Source organism: Aotus nancymaae, unplaced genomic scaffold (assembly GCF_030222135.1).
Source record: "Aotus nancymaae isolate 86718 unplaced genomic scaffold, 86718_ANA_hifiasm-v0.15.2.pri h1tg000006l, whole genome shotgun sequence".
NCBI lineage: Eukaryota > Metazoa > Chordata > Mammalia > Primates > Aotidae > Aotus > Aotus nancymaae.
Window position 1 is genome coordinate 61,870,212 of NW_026988417.1, and position 15,495 is coordinate 61,885,706.

The 15,495-nt window shown below is 34.3% G+C and overlaps 2 protein-coding genes across 4 annotated transcripts in view; one reads left to right on the top strand and one right to left on the bottom strand.

Moving 5' to 3' along the window:
• The window catches only part of STAP1 (signal transducing adaptor family member 1), a 46,094-nt gene extending 42,962 nt beyond the window's left edge, over nucleotides 1-3,132 (top strand). For both annotated transcript variants that reach the window (XM_012473429.2, XM_012473430.2), the window contains one exon: nucleotides 2,085-3,132. In XM_012473429.2, the coding sequence (XP_012328852.1) occupies nucleotides 2,085-2,146 (62 nt within the window). In that variant the 3' untranslated portion in view covers nucleotides 2,147-3,132. The remainder of the gene's footprint in view (nucleotides 1-2,084) is intronic.
• An 8,951-nt stretch (nucleotides 3,133-12,083) lies between these two features.
• The window catches only part of UBA6 (ubiquitin like modifier activating enzyme 6), a 74,526-nt gene continuing 71,114 nt past the window's right edge, over nucleotides 12,084-15,495 (bottom strand). For both annotated transcript variants that reach the window (XM_012473422.2, XM_012473423.2), the window contains exon 33: nucleotides 12,084-14,406. In XM_012473422.2, coding sequence (XP_012328845.2) covers nucleotides 14,271-14,406 — 136 coding nt within the window. In that variant the 3' untranslated portion in view covers nucleotides 12,084-14,270. The remainder of the gene's footprint in view (nucleotides 14,407-15,495) is intronic.

Sequence of the window (15,495 nt, forward strand, 5' to 3'; positions counted from 1 at the left end):
ATAGCTACTTTAAGGTCTCCATCTGATAATTTCAACATCTTGGTTACCTTAGTGTTGGCATCCATTGTCTTTTCCCTTGATAATTGGGGAATTGGGTTGAGCACGGTGGCTCACGCCTGTAATCCCAGAACGTTGGGAGGCCGAGGGTGGCAGATCATGAGGTCAAGAGTTTGAGACCAGCCTGGCCAACATAGTGAAATTCCATCTCTACTAAAAATACAAAAAAAATTAGCCAGGTGTGGTGGCATGCATCTGTAATCCCAGCTATTTTGGAGGCTGAGGCAAGGAGAATCATTTGAACCTGGGAGGTGGAGGTTGCGGTGAGCCGAGATCGTGCCACTGCATTCCAGCCTGGGCAACAGTGCAAGACTCCATCTCAAAAAAAAAAAATAAAATAAAATAAAATAAAATTGGGGAATTGGTTATATTCCTCTAGCTTTTTGTATATCAAGTAATTCCTGGTTCTTCATATATCAAGTAATTCTGAATGGTGTCTTGGACATTTTGAATATTTCATTATGAGCCTCTGGTTCCTGTTAAAATTCTCTGGAGCATGTTTTAAAAGCAGGTAACCATCCTGATTAGATTGAACCAGTTCTGTCTCACTTTCTGTGGGAAGCAATTCCAACATTACTTCAGTTTTCAAAGCCTCTGTTATGCTGTTTTCCGTATGTCTCAGGAATCATCAGCCTGGGACTTGGTTGTGGTTTATACCTTAGTTTAGTTGTCAAAGCCTTTGGCATCTGTTTTATATCTGGTTCTGTGCATGCACAATTCAGAGGTGAGCCTGGAACTTGTGTCACTTCAGAACTAGGACATAACTCTTTTCCAGCTGTCACCTCTCTGGGATTTCTCCATGCTCTCCAGCCACCAAGGGTCTTTTTTCTTGGTGTTCTTGCTAGAATGATGGAGCTTATTAATGACACCTGTGCTGTAATCGCAGTTCTGAGACTGCAGCTGCCCCAATCTCTCCAAGAAATTAGTGATAGGAAAGAGAAAAATGTAATTCCAACTCTCCCCTCTGTCCACTTTTCCCGATTTCTCTGAATGGACGGATGAATTTTCTCATGGGATTTCAGGTGCCCATGCTGCCACTGCTACAGGCTGCATCTTGACTAGGGGCCACCCTTAGGGCAGGGCCAGGAAAAAAAAAACAGACAATAGAAATACTAAAAAAAAAAAAAAAGCACTGTTGATGTAAAATGCTAATGATTTTAGAAACAACTAAACTGCTACTGGTATGTGACTGAACTTGTGTTCAGTTTGCTTTGTGATCAGGAACAAAATACTCATCCTCCCTGCATTTCAGATTCCTTTGTATAGGGACTGGGGAATGACATAAGAACAGATGGAATTAGAGGGACATGTGAAGAAAGACTTTAAATAATTAGAATATCATCTGTAGAGTAACATATATTCTTTCAAAAGCAGAAAGATGGAAAAGTACATGAGAATGAAAACGGGCTTTCTAAGAAAAGCTACTCAAAGATCAAAACTTCTCTTGACAAATAATGCTGATGTTTTAAGAAAACTTTGTAGAACCCTAAAATTGCTTCAGGAATTTGGACTCAAATGTTTGGGGCACAGTGAGACTGCTAGTACATTAAGCTTCAATTTACCTTGAGTTGGGAAATGGGAGTTGTAGAGCAGGTAAGGGTTCAAATCTGGAGATTTGGAAAAAGTTAATATGTAATAAAATATTATCTAAAAGAAAACCTTGTTTTCTTTGATCCCAATTAACCCATGTCAGCATTCCGCTCTCTCTTACACCAAAAGAACAACTATGGAACAAGAATGGTCAAACATATTTCCCAACTCCAGAAATGTGCAGTTTAAACTAAAAGCATCTTCAAAATATAAGGCAGGTAACTGATATTAAGCTAAAGAGAAAGAAAAAAAATTATTACAAACAAAATCACAAGTCCAGGACAAAATAAAATGTAAAAAAGCATCTGAATATTCAGTATTTATTTTCCTAATATTTACTACCACACCAGCAGGAAAATCAACTCACTGAAAATAAAGAACCACCTTTTTCTACAATATTGGTTCTCTAATTAAGTTTTTCTACCCACAATTTCTAGGTCAAGAACCCAATATGGAAGGGAGAAGTGAAAAGTTGAAGAAAAGTCCACACATTGCATGAAATACAATGTGAAAGCTCCTTTGTGTATCTTGGTAATTTATATTTCAAAACAAATATCATACTTTTAAAGAGAATTACCTGTATTCTCCTGATCCTGATTTCCAAGTCATTCACTCGAACACCAGAATTAGAATTAAACATTGTACCATACAATGTCATTATCTTATCAGAATGAAACCAATTCACAGGGAAACCAGAGACTATGGCTGTGGTGGTAACCTGCAGATATACACATTCCCATGCACTGACATAAGCTGAAAATACATAGGACTTTCTAGATGGAGGTTTTCTTTATTTAGGCCTCAGTTAAATACATTTCCTCTATACAATTCCCACAGCAGTTTCTCTAGTTCTAAATCCTACTAGTTCACAGAAAACCCAAGTTTTGTTGAAATCTGATTTGACTAATTTATTAAATATGCATTTTAATTACCAAGCTGGAAGTTAGAGACATGAAATGTACTAGGAGAAGCCCTTTCCAATAGAAATACTATACACCACTCTTTTTTGTTAATGGAAATAAATGTATCCATTCCCATCTTTCTCCTTGATGTCATCTTTTTGCAGTTCAAAATCAACCCATTACTTCCTCACAAAGATGGTGAAAGTCTGTATCATCATCTTGTTTTGTAAGTACGATGAGCCTAATTATAAATACCTAGAGTTTTTAAAAATACAGAACCATCAGCTCAGACTACATCTACTGAATCAAAATCACAGGGATTTTTTTTCATAATTTTTTTTTCTTTAAAAGCAAACTTTTAAATTGATTTTGATGATTATTCAATTTGGGAATCACACAATCAACTAAGAATGAAAAGATATGGTCTATATGCTACAGAGCAAAGCGTTTGTGAGACAGAAGGAGAAAACAGCCATTGACAAGTCAAGGAGAGGCCTCATGGGGGAAAAAAATCAACCTGGCCAAAACCTTGAACATCTAGCTTCTAGAACTGTGAAAAAATAAATTTGTGTTCTTTAATCCACATGATGTGTGGTATTTGTTATGAATTCAGTGAGCTCCCTAGGATTCCTAAAAATATGCAGAGTTCTCTCAGATTTACTGAATTATAATTTCAGGGGTTGGGGATGGGGGCTGGGGCTGGTCCAGAAATCTGCCGTTTAAGCGCACACCACAGGTAATTGCTATACATAACAAATTTGAGAACCAGTTCTTTAAGATTTACTGTATTATGAAAATAAATAATCTGTGTAGCAATATATGCAAAATCAAGTAAGGCTTTCTTTTAAATGGAAAGGCAGTGTCAATTAATTAGGAATCATAAATATGATAAGAGTTGGGACATAAAGCCTGAGCATTTAATGTAAGTATTTATTGAAATGTATTGAGTATTTATATAAATCACTGTGTTAATTGATGTAAAAATTACAAAAGAAGCACATATATATTATTCTCAAGGGTTTTCCAATTGAGTTGATTAAAATATAGATAAGAGACTAAAGAACTCTAATTTCTTACCATTTCAAAATGTTGAGTGAATTCTTGCATTCTCTAAGAAATCAGCGTGCTTAATATAAAAAGTAGATTCCTAAAGTTGGTGAGGCATTGTGGTTGAATGCAATAAATGGAAAAGTAATGGTCAAGGGAAACAGAAATCAAAGCCCAGGGCCTGACCAATGTAGAGAGTCTCACAGGAGACCAAAAATACATTTATCTAGAAGAAACAACAGAAACAGAGTCACAGGCATTTCAGAAATTGAAACAATGCAGACAAAGACCATAAAACAGCCCTCATAGTTTAAAGAACAAACATATTAGAAAATGTCTGCACAGAATAAAAAACTATAAAAGTGATCTAGCAGGTTTTAAAAAGAGAACCAAACAGAAGTTTTAGGAGTGAAAAATAAAATCACCACCACCGCAATAACAAAACAGATGACTGTAAGTAGATAAGAAGCAGATGAAGAGGTAAATAAATTGCAATATAGGTTAAAAGTAATTATACAGAGTAAAGCATGACAAGAAAGAACAACTGGAAAATATAGAAGAGAGGGTGATAAACACTGAAGGTCTGTCATGTTTAATGAGAATCTCCACAGAAGAAGAGAATAAAGTGGTTACATGTGAAGGAGTAGTATCTGAGAACATCTCCAGAACTATAAGACACAAATCCAGATTTAAAGAGCTCAACAAATCTTAAGCAGGATTAATAAAAAGAAATTCATACCCAGACATATATTAATTAAATTGGATAAAACCAAAGCAGAGAAAGAAAGACATTTCTTTAAAGGTATAAGTGTTAGCATGACAGCTGACTCAAAAGCAATAGAGGAAGTCGTGAGAGAATGAAAAAATGTCTCCAATGTGCTGAAAGATAATAAAGTCCAAATTAGGCATCTATAGTCAACAAAAATCTTTGCAGAATGAAGAAAAATACAGATATTTTCAGAAAACAAATAATCAGTTAAGTATGCTACCACCAGACTCTCACAAAATGAAATTCTAAAGTAAGTTCAGATAAAAATTTATTCCAGATGGTGTTTTAGTCCATTTGGGCTACAGTAACAAAACATGATAAACTGGCTTATAGGTGACAGAAATTTATTTCTAGGGGTTGGAAAGTCCAATATCAAGGTATTGGTAAATGCAGTGTCTCGTGAGGGCCCACACGAGATGGCTCAAAGATGGCACCTTCTTGCTGTGTCCTCATCTAGTAGAGGTGAGAGGTCTCAGAGCCTCTTTTATAAGGGCTCTGCCTCCATCACTTAATCACCTCTCTAAGGCCCCATCTCCAAATTACATTACCTTGAAGATTAGAAATTCAACATATAAATTTGGGGAAGACATAAATGTTCAGCCTATAGCAGTAAGCCTTAGATACAAAAAATAATGAAGAGCAAATAAAGTCATATATATATATGTGTGTGTGTGTGTATGTATAAATACAAACACTGACTACATTGAAAAAACTCTTAGAATTAAAGAACATTAAAGTACATGACAACAGAATTAAGATACACAGTACAGATAAAATATATGACAACAGTATGTAACTTGGAAATTAAAGAGTTGCTCTAGTTATAACATCTAGATAATAAATAACTCTAAAACTTAGTTGCATAAACAAGCCATGTTCATGGATTCAGTGGGTCAGGAGTTTGGCATAGCATAGCACAGCACAGCACAGTAAGAATGGCTTGTTTCTGCTCTGTGAAGTCTAGGGCCTGGAATCATTTGAAAGTTTGCCTACTCACATGTCTGACACCTGATGCCTGCAGGCTGGGAGCATCAGATTTTCTCCATCTGTACTAGTTTGAGCTTCCACACAACATGGTGTCTAGGTTCCAAAGGTGAGGTTTCCAAGAGAGAGCAAGTAAAGGAGTGAGAGCCAAGAGGAAGCCAGCTACATATCCTTTTATTACGTGACCTCAGAGGTCTTAAGGGGACTACAGTGTAGTAAGCTCCTAGAAGAGTATGTAGTGTTGAAAATATTGCTGTAGTCATTTTTGGAAAATATAACTTGCCAAAAGGTAAAGCTAATGATTAACTTTAGTCTTATTTAATTTGAATATGTATGATGGAATATAGAGTAATTATTAAAAGACAAACTAGTAAAGAGAAAAAAATGTGTATTGCTCAAGGAAGACACACAGTATCATCTATTTTAAGAAAGAATTGGATTGGTAAAGGAATTGGTAAACAGGTTTTGAGAGAATTGAAAATGTCCACTAGGGACACAATTATTAAAGACAAAAAGGTGGAATTAATAGAACCTAGAAGCCTTTAAGAGATACCCTGCAGAATGCCAGAGAAAAGTTGGAGTCTGGAAAGCAACCACAGTTGCTAAAACAAGAGCCATTGCTGAGGTGATGCTGACAATATTGGGAGGCTAATGAGAAGGGGAAAAGTCTCTTCTCCATATCCTAAGTATTCTAGTCTCCTAGTACTCTTTCTTTGTAGTACCTAAAAACAAGCCAGATGCCAAAGGAAAAGCACAGTTTACAAAAAGTTCCAGCCACAAAGTCCCAGAATACAGATATGTGAGTCTGGAGTTGAGACACAATCAATAACTGGCAAAAACAGAATAGCATAGTAAAGTCAATACTAATTTTAAAAGGCAAGAAAAGAGAGAAAAAGAATCACAAAATGTGTTAGACAAAAACCTAATCCCTAATCTAAAACAAAAATCCTAATCTCTCCCAATACAAAATAAAATGGCAGAAACAAATCGAAATATATTGGTAATTATATTAAATGCACATGGTGTAAGTGTTCCAGTTAATGACAAAGATTATTCTATTAGATTAAAAATAATAATAATAAAAGTCAGGTGCGGTAGTACACATCTGTATTCCCAGCTACTTAGGAAGCTGAGGCAGGAGGAACACTTGAGCCACCGCACTTTGACCTGGGCAACATAAGAGGGACTCTGGATCTAAAAATAAACAAAACAAAAAACTCCATTAAAATCCTAAATCTATTTTGTTTACTAGATACACATTTAAAACATAAGAATACAGAAAGATGAAAAGTAAACAGATGAAAGAAGTTACTCTGAAAATACTGACTAAAGGAAGGCTGGTATAGCTATAGAGAAAACAGACTTTAACGCAAAACATATTACAGATACACTGCACAGTGATAAGATATAATTCATCAGAAAAATGTAACATGTTAAACAATCTACATGCACTTAATAGTTATCCTCAAGATATATAAAACATATACAAGGAGAAAGAGGCAAATCAAGATCATAGTAGGTGATTTTATAACATACTTCTTTCAGTAATTGACATAATAGGTATATTAAAAATCAGTAAGGATATAGAAGATTTAAATAACACAATTAACAACCCTAAAAGACACATCAGATGGCTTGTTTTTAGTTTTTAGGTCCCACAAATAAAAACTACTGGATGACTAGAATGCTGAAGATATGAAGAAGAGACTTTTCCCTTCCCACCGTCCCCAATGACTACAGAATATACTGTTTTCAAATGCATAAAAATTATTTTAAAATTTACCATATTCTGGGACATAAAGCAAGTCTCAAGTAATTTCAAATAATTAAAATCAGAATTTTTTTTTTATGACAAAAATTTAACTAAACTGCATATCAAAAAACATAATTAGAAAAGCCCATGTTTGGAAAAAAAGAAATACTCTCCTACAAAAGAGTTGAGAAAATTCCAATGAAAATTAGGAAAATGTTTTAACTAAATATGGCCATTATGTATCAAAATTTGTGGAATATGGCTATAAGTTGAGTATAATGTAACTATATTACATTAGTATAGAGATAACTTTTAAATGTATATGTTGAAAAGGAAGACAAGTTAAAATGAAAAAAGTAACCCAACTCAACAAGTTAGAAACAGAATAGTAAAAAATACCCTAATAAAATAGAAAGAAATAATATTGATTAAAGCAGAAATTAATGGAATAGGAAACATGCTATAGAAAGGATTCAACAAAACTAAAATTTGGATCTTAAAAAATATTAAACTGTTTTTATTTGGAGTTAAGGTTATGTAGAAATTTTAAAAAATGGCCTGGGCATAGTGGCTCACACCTGTAATCCCAGCACTTTGGGAGGTCAAGGCAGGTGGATCACAAGGTCAGGAGTTCAAGACCAGCCTGGCCAATATAGTGAAACCTCATCTCTACTAAAAATACAAAAATTAGCCAGGCGTGGTGGTGGGTGCCTGTAGTCCCAGCTACTTGGGAGGCTGAGGCAGGAAAATCGCTTGAACCCAGGAGGCAGAGGTTGCAGTGAGCTGAGTTTGCGCCACTACACTCCAGCCTGGGCAACACAGTGAAATTTGTCTGAAAAAAAAAAAAAAAAACAAAATAAAAAAAAAAGAAAGAAAAGAAAAAGAAAATTTTAAAAACTGTGCAAATAATTTACAGAATCACTACAGAGTTTATTGTTTCCAGGTACAAAAGCAACACAAATAAATCAACTGTATTTCACACATAATCAACAGGAAATAATGTGAGCTAAGTAATTTGGATTAATATTCTCACTTGAGAACATTTGGAAAAGCTGGATAAAATATACTTTTCAAAAATGTGGGAAGGCAGCAGAGAGCTAAGTTGGTGAATAATTACGATGCCAATAAATATCTGGAAAAGGACCAAAATTCAAAAAAATAAACCCTTCATTTGGGACAACTGTGTTAGGAGTATTTATAGATTGCAAAAGGCCACTGGGAAGCTGATTAGATAGAGCTAAGGGGCTAAAGATTCAAAGATAGAGTCCAGGGCCAGTCAAGAGGTGAGGGCCTGGTAACTCACTTTGAAACTCTGAATGGTTGAACCCTAGAAATAAGGATGAACAGAAGAGTACTACCACAGTCTGTGGCTCAGCTTTCAGTCACCTAGGTGACCTGGAAAATCTCAGTCTCTGAAATTGGATCAAAATAATTCTAAATTACTAATGCCCAAGTACCTGGCAGAAGCCTGGATGAAAATATCATTCCGAGCATCAAGTTATTTCCAGTTTTTTCAAATACAATATTGGCAAATAATTAAAGATAACCAGGCACACAAGGAGACAAGACAATAAGAATGAAGATGAGAAGAAACAAAACCCACAGGAGGGTTCTGATTCTGGAATTATTAGATACAGACTACAAAATAATTATGCTTTTCATGTTGAAGCAGATAAGAGACTGAAAATTTCAGAAAGACAATTAAAAACTGCAAGAGTGACAGATTTACATGCTTGCAAAGAAACTGAGAACTGAAAATAAAAGGGGCTAACAATAACCAAGACACTCTAACAGAACAATAAGTTGGAAGGATTTGTTTTGCCAAATATCAACAATATGTCAACTACAATGATGAGGATGGTATACTAGCACAGGGATAGAAAAAAGGGAACAAAAAATTCAGAACGAGATGGGAGGACTAAGCTCTGATTTTTTGTGTTGCCCAAATTCCTATCTAAGGGGTCTGGGAAGTCATGCTCTGCAAACTATAAATTCTCATCAGATGGGTTTTATTTAACCTTTGTATCATGATTTACTTTCCAATCTGACTCTAGCATAACAAGGAAGGAAATAAAAATATTTTACCCCAAAACATAGGGGTTTCTCTGCCATATCTTGAAATGGCCCTGCAAAGCCATCCCTTGTGGGGTAAATCCACATTCTATAGAGAATCCCCTTCCCCCACCCCCTTTTTTTCCCCCCTTCCTTCCTTTCCAGATCCAGGAGATAATCAACCAAGAGCCAGGCACCCTTTTAGGTCTGATAAGAAACATTTTACAACCTGCTCTCTGAAGTCTGCTGAGAGCTTCTTCTGCACAATAAAACTTGGTCTCCACAATCCCTTATTTAACCTGAATATTTCCCTTCTATTGATCCCAGATAAACTCAACCAACTGTCATCCAGAAAATGTTTTACGTTTACTTACAGCCTGGAAGCCCCCGCTTTGAGCTGCCTGCCCTTCTGAACCAAACCAAAATATTTCTTAAACATATTTGATTGATGTCTCATGCCTTCCTAAAATATATAAAACCAAGCTGTACTCTGACCACCTTGGGCACATGTTCTCACGACCTCCTGAGGGCTATGTCACAGGCCATGGTCACTCATATTTGGCTCTGAATAAATCTCTTACAATATTTTATGGAGTTTGACTCTTTTCATCAACAGATGTGTTTACATATGGATATAATAAATGACTTTGGTGGCATTATAGAAAGGAGGAATAAAACCCAGACTTTTCAGTAAATGGTGGTGAGGCATCTCCTAGCAAACACTAAATTAATACCTCATAAAAAATTTAAATATGAAAGGCAAAATTAAGGCTTTTAGAAGACAATATAGAAGACTATCTTCATGACTCTAGAATAGGGAATGGCACTCTAATTTTAAGAGACTGATACTTCTCAGTACTTAACCATTAATAAATTATTTTTATCAAAGAACATCATAAGGGAGGGAAAGGCAAGCCACAGAATGGGAGAAGATATTTGTAACTATAAAGCCAACGAGGAAAAAGATTAACAACAGAACAAAAACGTGTGACAGACCTGACGAGACACTTTACAAAAACAGAAAGTCAAATTGGCCAATAAACTTATGAAAAAAGTTCTCAACTTCACAGGTAATTAGTGAAATGCAGAGTGAAACTTCAATGAGATACAATTGCACCTCCACCAGATTGGCAAAATTAAAACAAAAATCTGTTAACACCAGCATTGACCAAGATATGTAGAAACATAGTTTGGATATTTGTCCCCTGCAAATATCATGATAAAATATGATCCCCAGTATTGGAGGTGAGGGCTGGTGGGAGGTGTTTCGGTCATGGGGTTGGATCCCTCATGAATGGCTTGGTGCCCTCTTTGAGATAACGAGTTCTTGCTCCATGACTTAATGTGAGATTTGATTATTAAAAAGAATATGGGACCTCCCCTATTTCTCTCTTGCTCTTCTGGCCATGTGATATGCCAGTTCCTCCTTTGCCTTCAGCCATCATCGCAAGCTTCCTGAAGACTCACCAGAAGCTGAGCAAATGCTTGTGCAATGCTTATATAACCTGCTGAACCGTAAGCCAAAAAAACCTCTTCTCTATATAAATGACTCATTCTCAGGTATTCCTTTATAGCAACACAAAACCAACCAACATACTAATGTTTAGGAAAAAATTTGTAATCATCTATTAAAATTTAAGATATGAATATACTATGACCAAAAAATTTGACTCCTATATATATTTTATTTGTACTAGGAGTTAGATAAAATAATGTTCATTGTTAAACTGCAATTGCCTGAAAGTAAAAGCACCCCAATTGTTTACAGTAAATAAATTGTGGCATATTAATACAAAGGCAAATTAGGCAGAAATATTGAAGAATGAAGTGCAGCTACAACCAACATGAATAAATCACATGTTGAACAAAAGCAGCAGCTACAAAAGAATGTATGATTTTGGATAAAAATTCAAAAACAAGCAAACTGTATTGCTAAAGTTTACATACATAGGTGCTAACACTATAAAAATAAAGAGACAATTATCATAAAAGGTAAGATATTGGTAATTACCACAGGGTATGCGGCAGGGAGCTGGCGTAGTTACTGAACTGTTTTCAATATATTCTATTAAGCTGAGTGCTAGTTATATAGTTACTTTAAAATTATTCCTTGAACTGCATATTTATATTTTGTGCACTCTTGAATACATATTTGAATATATATATTTCTCAGTTAAAAAAACAAAGCTATGACATAGAAAGAGCAAAATACATATTATCAATGGATACTTACTCTGATCCCCAAGAGCTCAACTTTGATTTTTTTCTTAGAGAAAGCATTCAGATCATGATGATATGTTTTTAAATCTGTGAAAAGTAAAATAATTAAACCCATACACGGTGATTATATAAAATTAGACATTTGCAATCGCAATGAATTCATGATTATATTCATTAGAGTGGAAAGATTTAGGTCACAAGATTTTTTTTCCCTAAAAATCTCAAGAGAACAATTTTCTGTCTTCATTTTGCTAATTATAAAATAATGGACTCTAAAACATGGCTGTTTTTTCAAATGTTCCATAACGTCACCAGGGTGTGACATAGTAGATTAAAAAATAAAAATAAAGATATACATTTATTTCCATATCCTACCTTTGGGACAATTTATGAGGAACTTACAGACATGTAACAGAACTGCTTTGAAATCTAAAAATAAATGGACTTTACAAATCCCTAACCAGTAGTATGGGATTTACCAGATCCTCTAGGTTTTACATGGTCACAGCTATTTCTCTCCAACTGTTTTAAAAGAATTTCCTGGAGCCATATGAGGACATTTAAGGTAATGTCCTTCCACACCAAGTAACTGCTGTATCTCCATGATTGCAAACTTGAAAATTAGGAAACACCAAAGTAACATTACTCACAAAATAAATAGCAAAATCAGAATCTCTGGCGTCAACTTATGAAACATGATTTACAAAGATATTCTTAAATTTCTTTATTTTTAATAAGTAAAAAATTACTCAGTGGAACCGTACAAAAATCAAATCATTAATTTTTGCACCTGGTATTTCAGTCATCAACAGTGACCTCATGGTACAGAAATAAACAAAACAATGGCAATTATCATTAACTTCACCCTGGCTTTCTAGCTTAGTAGAACTACACAGAAGAAATTATGGCAATAACCATTAACTATAGAAGAAAAGTAATGAAAAAATGGTTGCAGGTTTAATCACAAAATGAACTTAATTTTTGTTGATTTTGTTTCATCTGATAAAGCACTAATATTTATTAATATGAAGTGATAGCATCATTCTAAATTTACTCCTGAAGAGATGTCAAGACTTCAATAAAATATAAGCAAGTTACTGGATCATATTTATGGATTGCTGCATGACTACCTGGAAAATATCAGTTACTCTCAAAGAGCACAAAACAAAGTGAATGTGAAAAAAAAGCCTTCTTTTCAAAAGTCATTTTATTAGTCCTATCCTCTAAAATTCTAAGAATTTTAGATATTCCTTGATATTTGGATTCAATTTTAAGTAACCTTAATTTTAAATATGACACTTGGAATATGCACAATGATAAGGAGTAGGATATGTGAACAAAATTTAATTTCTTTTTTCCAAAGTAGTCCTTTTCTTTAAATTCATCCTATCCATTTTTGTCCAGTTGTCTATGTACAGATTATCCTTTAATTATACAGATTCACTCTCTAATTCCACATATATTTTCTCCATTTGATGGTACTTTTACAAAAGAAAGAAACAATACAGCTAGTTGACAAAGTAATTTAAACTATTTGTAAATGAAATAAAAAATATAATATATGGTATAAAAAGATACCAAATTTGAGTAATACTGATGTTAATCTAGTTTTTTATTTAACAAAGTACCTACTAATAGTCTGAGCAGGAGAGAAGAAGAAAAGGAACTAGAGGGAAATGACTTCCTATGGTTAAAAAAAATGCCAATTGCTTCAGAATGCACGATAGACTTAGTAATAAAAGAATCATTTACTATTTTCACTGAGTTTACAGTGTTGGGTACTATGGTTTACATCATTCTAATCAAAGTACTTATAGAAACATCTGTAATAGTTCATACCAGAAAACAGAAAGTTCATCTCAATAAAGACCTTAAAAAATAAATTTTTTTCTTCATTAACTCCCTTTCTGGGAATGGGAATGAAATAACGTGCTTCTCTTAAAAAAAAAAAATTAATATCCATTAGTTTTATGGGAAAAAAAAGACTCCCCTAGTAATAATTTTTAACATTCTACTTTTCATCTATTTCTAAGGACACTCCCTTTACAAAATCTTTTAGTTTTATATAATAGGACAATCAGGTTTAGAGTCTCACATAAATAAAACAGCCACATTAGAAGGCATACTGAAAAATCAATGGTTAGCCACATTTGTCTGTTCACATTCATGGATTCTCTAAGAGGGCTATGAGAGTCCATATAATACTGTTCACATTTAGTCTAAATTAACATGTCTTATCCGACCTGCTGGTCCTACAACACTGATGCTATCAACAAAAATCCTCATTTTGGGACACAGAGACATAACAAACTCTGGTTAAAAGAGCAGCGGTAACAGGACAGTAAACTGTAATTGTACAATTTAAAATGTCCACTCTTCATCCACCATTACCATACCTCTTCTTCCCAGTGTATTAAATTCTCAAAGCCTAACCTTATGAGAGGTGCTGGGTGCCAAACACTATTTGTATAGAAAATCGGTCTTTTAAACAAAAAAGAAATTCATTAAATAAAATTAAACTTTCTGGATAGTTGCATTTGTTGCTTTCAATTTCTTCATATCTGTTCTGGTCACACATATTTTTCCTTCTTTTTATCCAGAGAGCTTAATACACAGATTAATACACATATTTTTTATAAGCATTATAAAATGGCATTCCAGTTCAAAGTTGCTTGTGATCATAGCCATTTGTGAACCATTAGACAAGTGTATACTATGCCCCAAAATGTTTTATAATTCTTCAGTGCAGTTTCCTTAAAAACTGATGTTTTCCTTAAAATTAAGGCTTCATGAGAGAGAAATCCATAATATTATGAGCTGATTTTCTTTAGCTTCTGAATTAAGTGCACTCTTTCCAAAATCAAGTAGTCCTGGAGTAACGTTAAGACAACTTCTATTAATCAGTGTCATGACTGAAGTAGTATCTTACTGGAGGTCCAGGCAAATCTTCATCTCCATCAATGTCTGGAGCAAATGACACAGTAAGATCCACATATTTCTTTTCAGTAGAAGGTTTTACAAGTTTATGCATTCTAAGAAAAATAAGCAAGAATAAATATTTTGGCAAATTCTGCAAAATGAAAAAACAATTTGCTGACTAATGCCATCCAGAGAACCTGGTCTTGTATCTAGACTTTATTTAACATCTAAAAATAATCTGCTTTCATATATTCATTTTTCTTTACTAAAAGGTCTGAATTCAAGATACTCATTTACCTAACAGTGAATAAATTTGGATACATTGGTCATGATAAAGAATACAAACCATTTATTGAAAGACAAAAAGGCTCATACTGCAATCCCAGCACTTTGGGAGGTCAAGGCAGGCGGATCACCTGAGGTCAGGAGTTCAAGACCAGCCTGGCCAACATGGTGAAACCCCGTCTCTACTAAAAATACAAAAATGAGCCAGGCGCAGTGGCACACGCCTGCAATCCCAGCTACTCAGGAGGCTGAGGCAGGAGAATTGCCTGAACCCGAGAGACGGAGGTTGCAATGATTTAAAAAAATTAATTCTCCTCCTATACTTCCTCTTTAGTTTGGAGGCATCATGAATTCAAGCATTTCTCTGTAGTGAGTAAAAAAGCAAGCCAGAATTAACCTTAAAATGCAAGCTAGAAATAAAGTAAAATTCATTCTTAGGTTTTTCCCTTATATCCAATGTTTATCCTGTTTATTTACTGAAAAATCACTGTCTTTTTTATTGTCACTACTGTCTTGAATCAAGTCATCATCTATACACCCTTAGATAACTGTATTAGCTTCTAGTTAGCTTTCTCCAGTCTCTTTTCTACCTGTAATCTACACTGCTCCTAGAATTCTTTTCAAATATAAATTGGATGTATTCTGCTGCCTAATAATGTTATCTATCATATACTGTATACCTACTTCATGCCAGGCTCTGAAGTATGTAATCGATTTAATCCTCAGTAGCTCTTTCCATTTCACAAAGATATTTTGTCCCATACAAAACCTTTTCATTTTTCTACCATTCACGATCACCACCTCATACTTCAGTCATTCCAAAAAAAATCTGAATTTGAATTTAGAATTTAGTAGGAATTTAAAATACTACTCTTAATTTATCCAAAAGATACTCAGGTATCCTCATGAAAATCAAT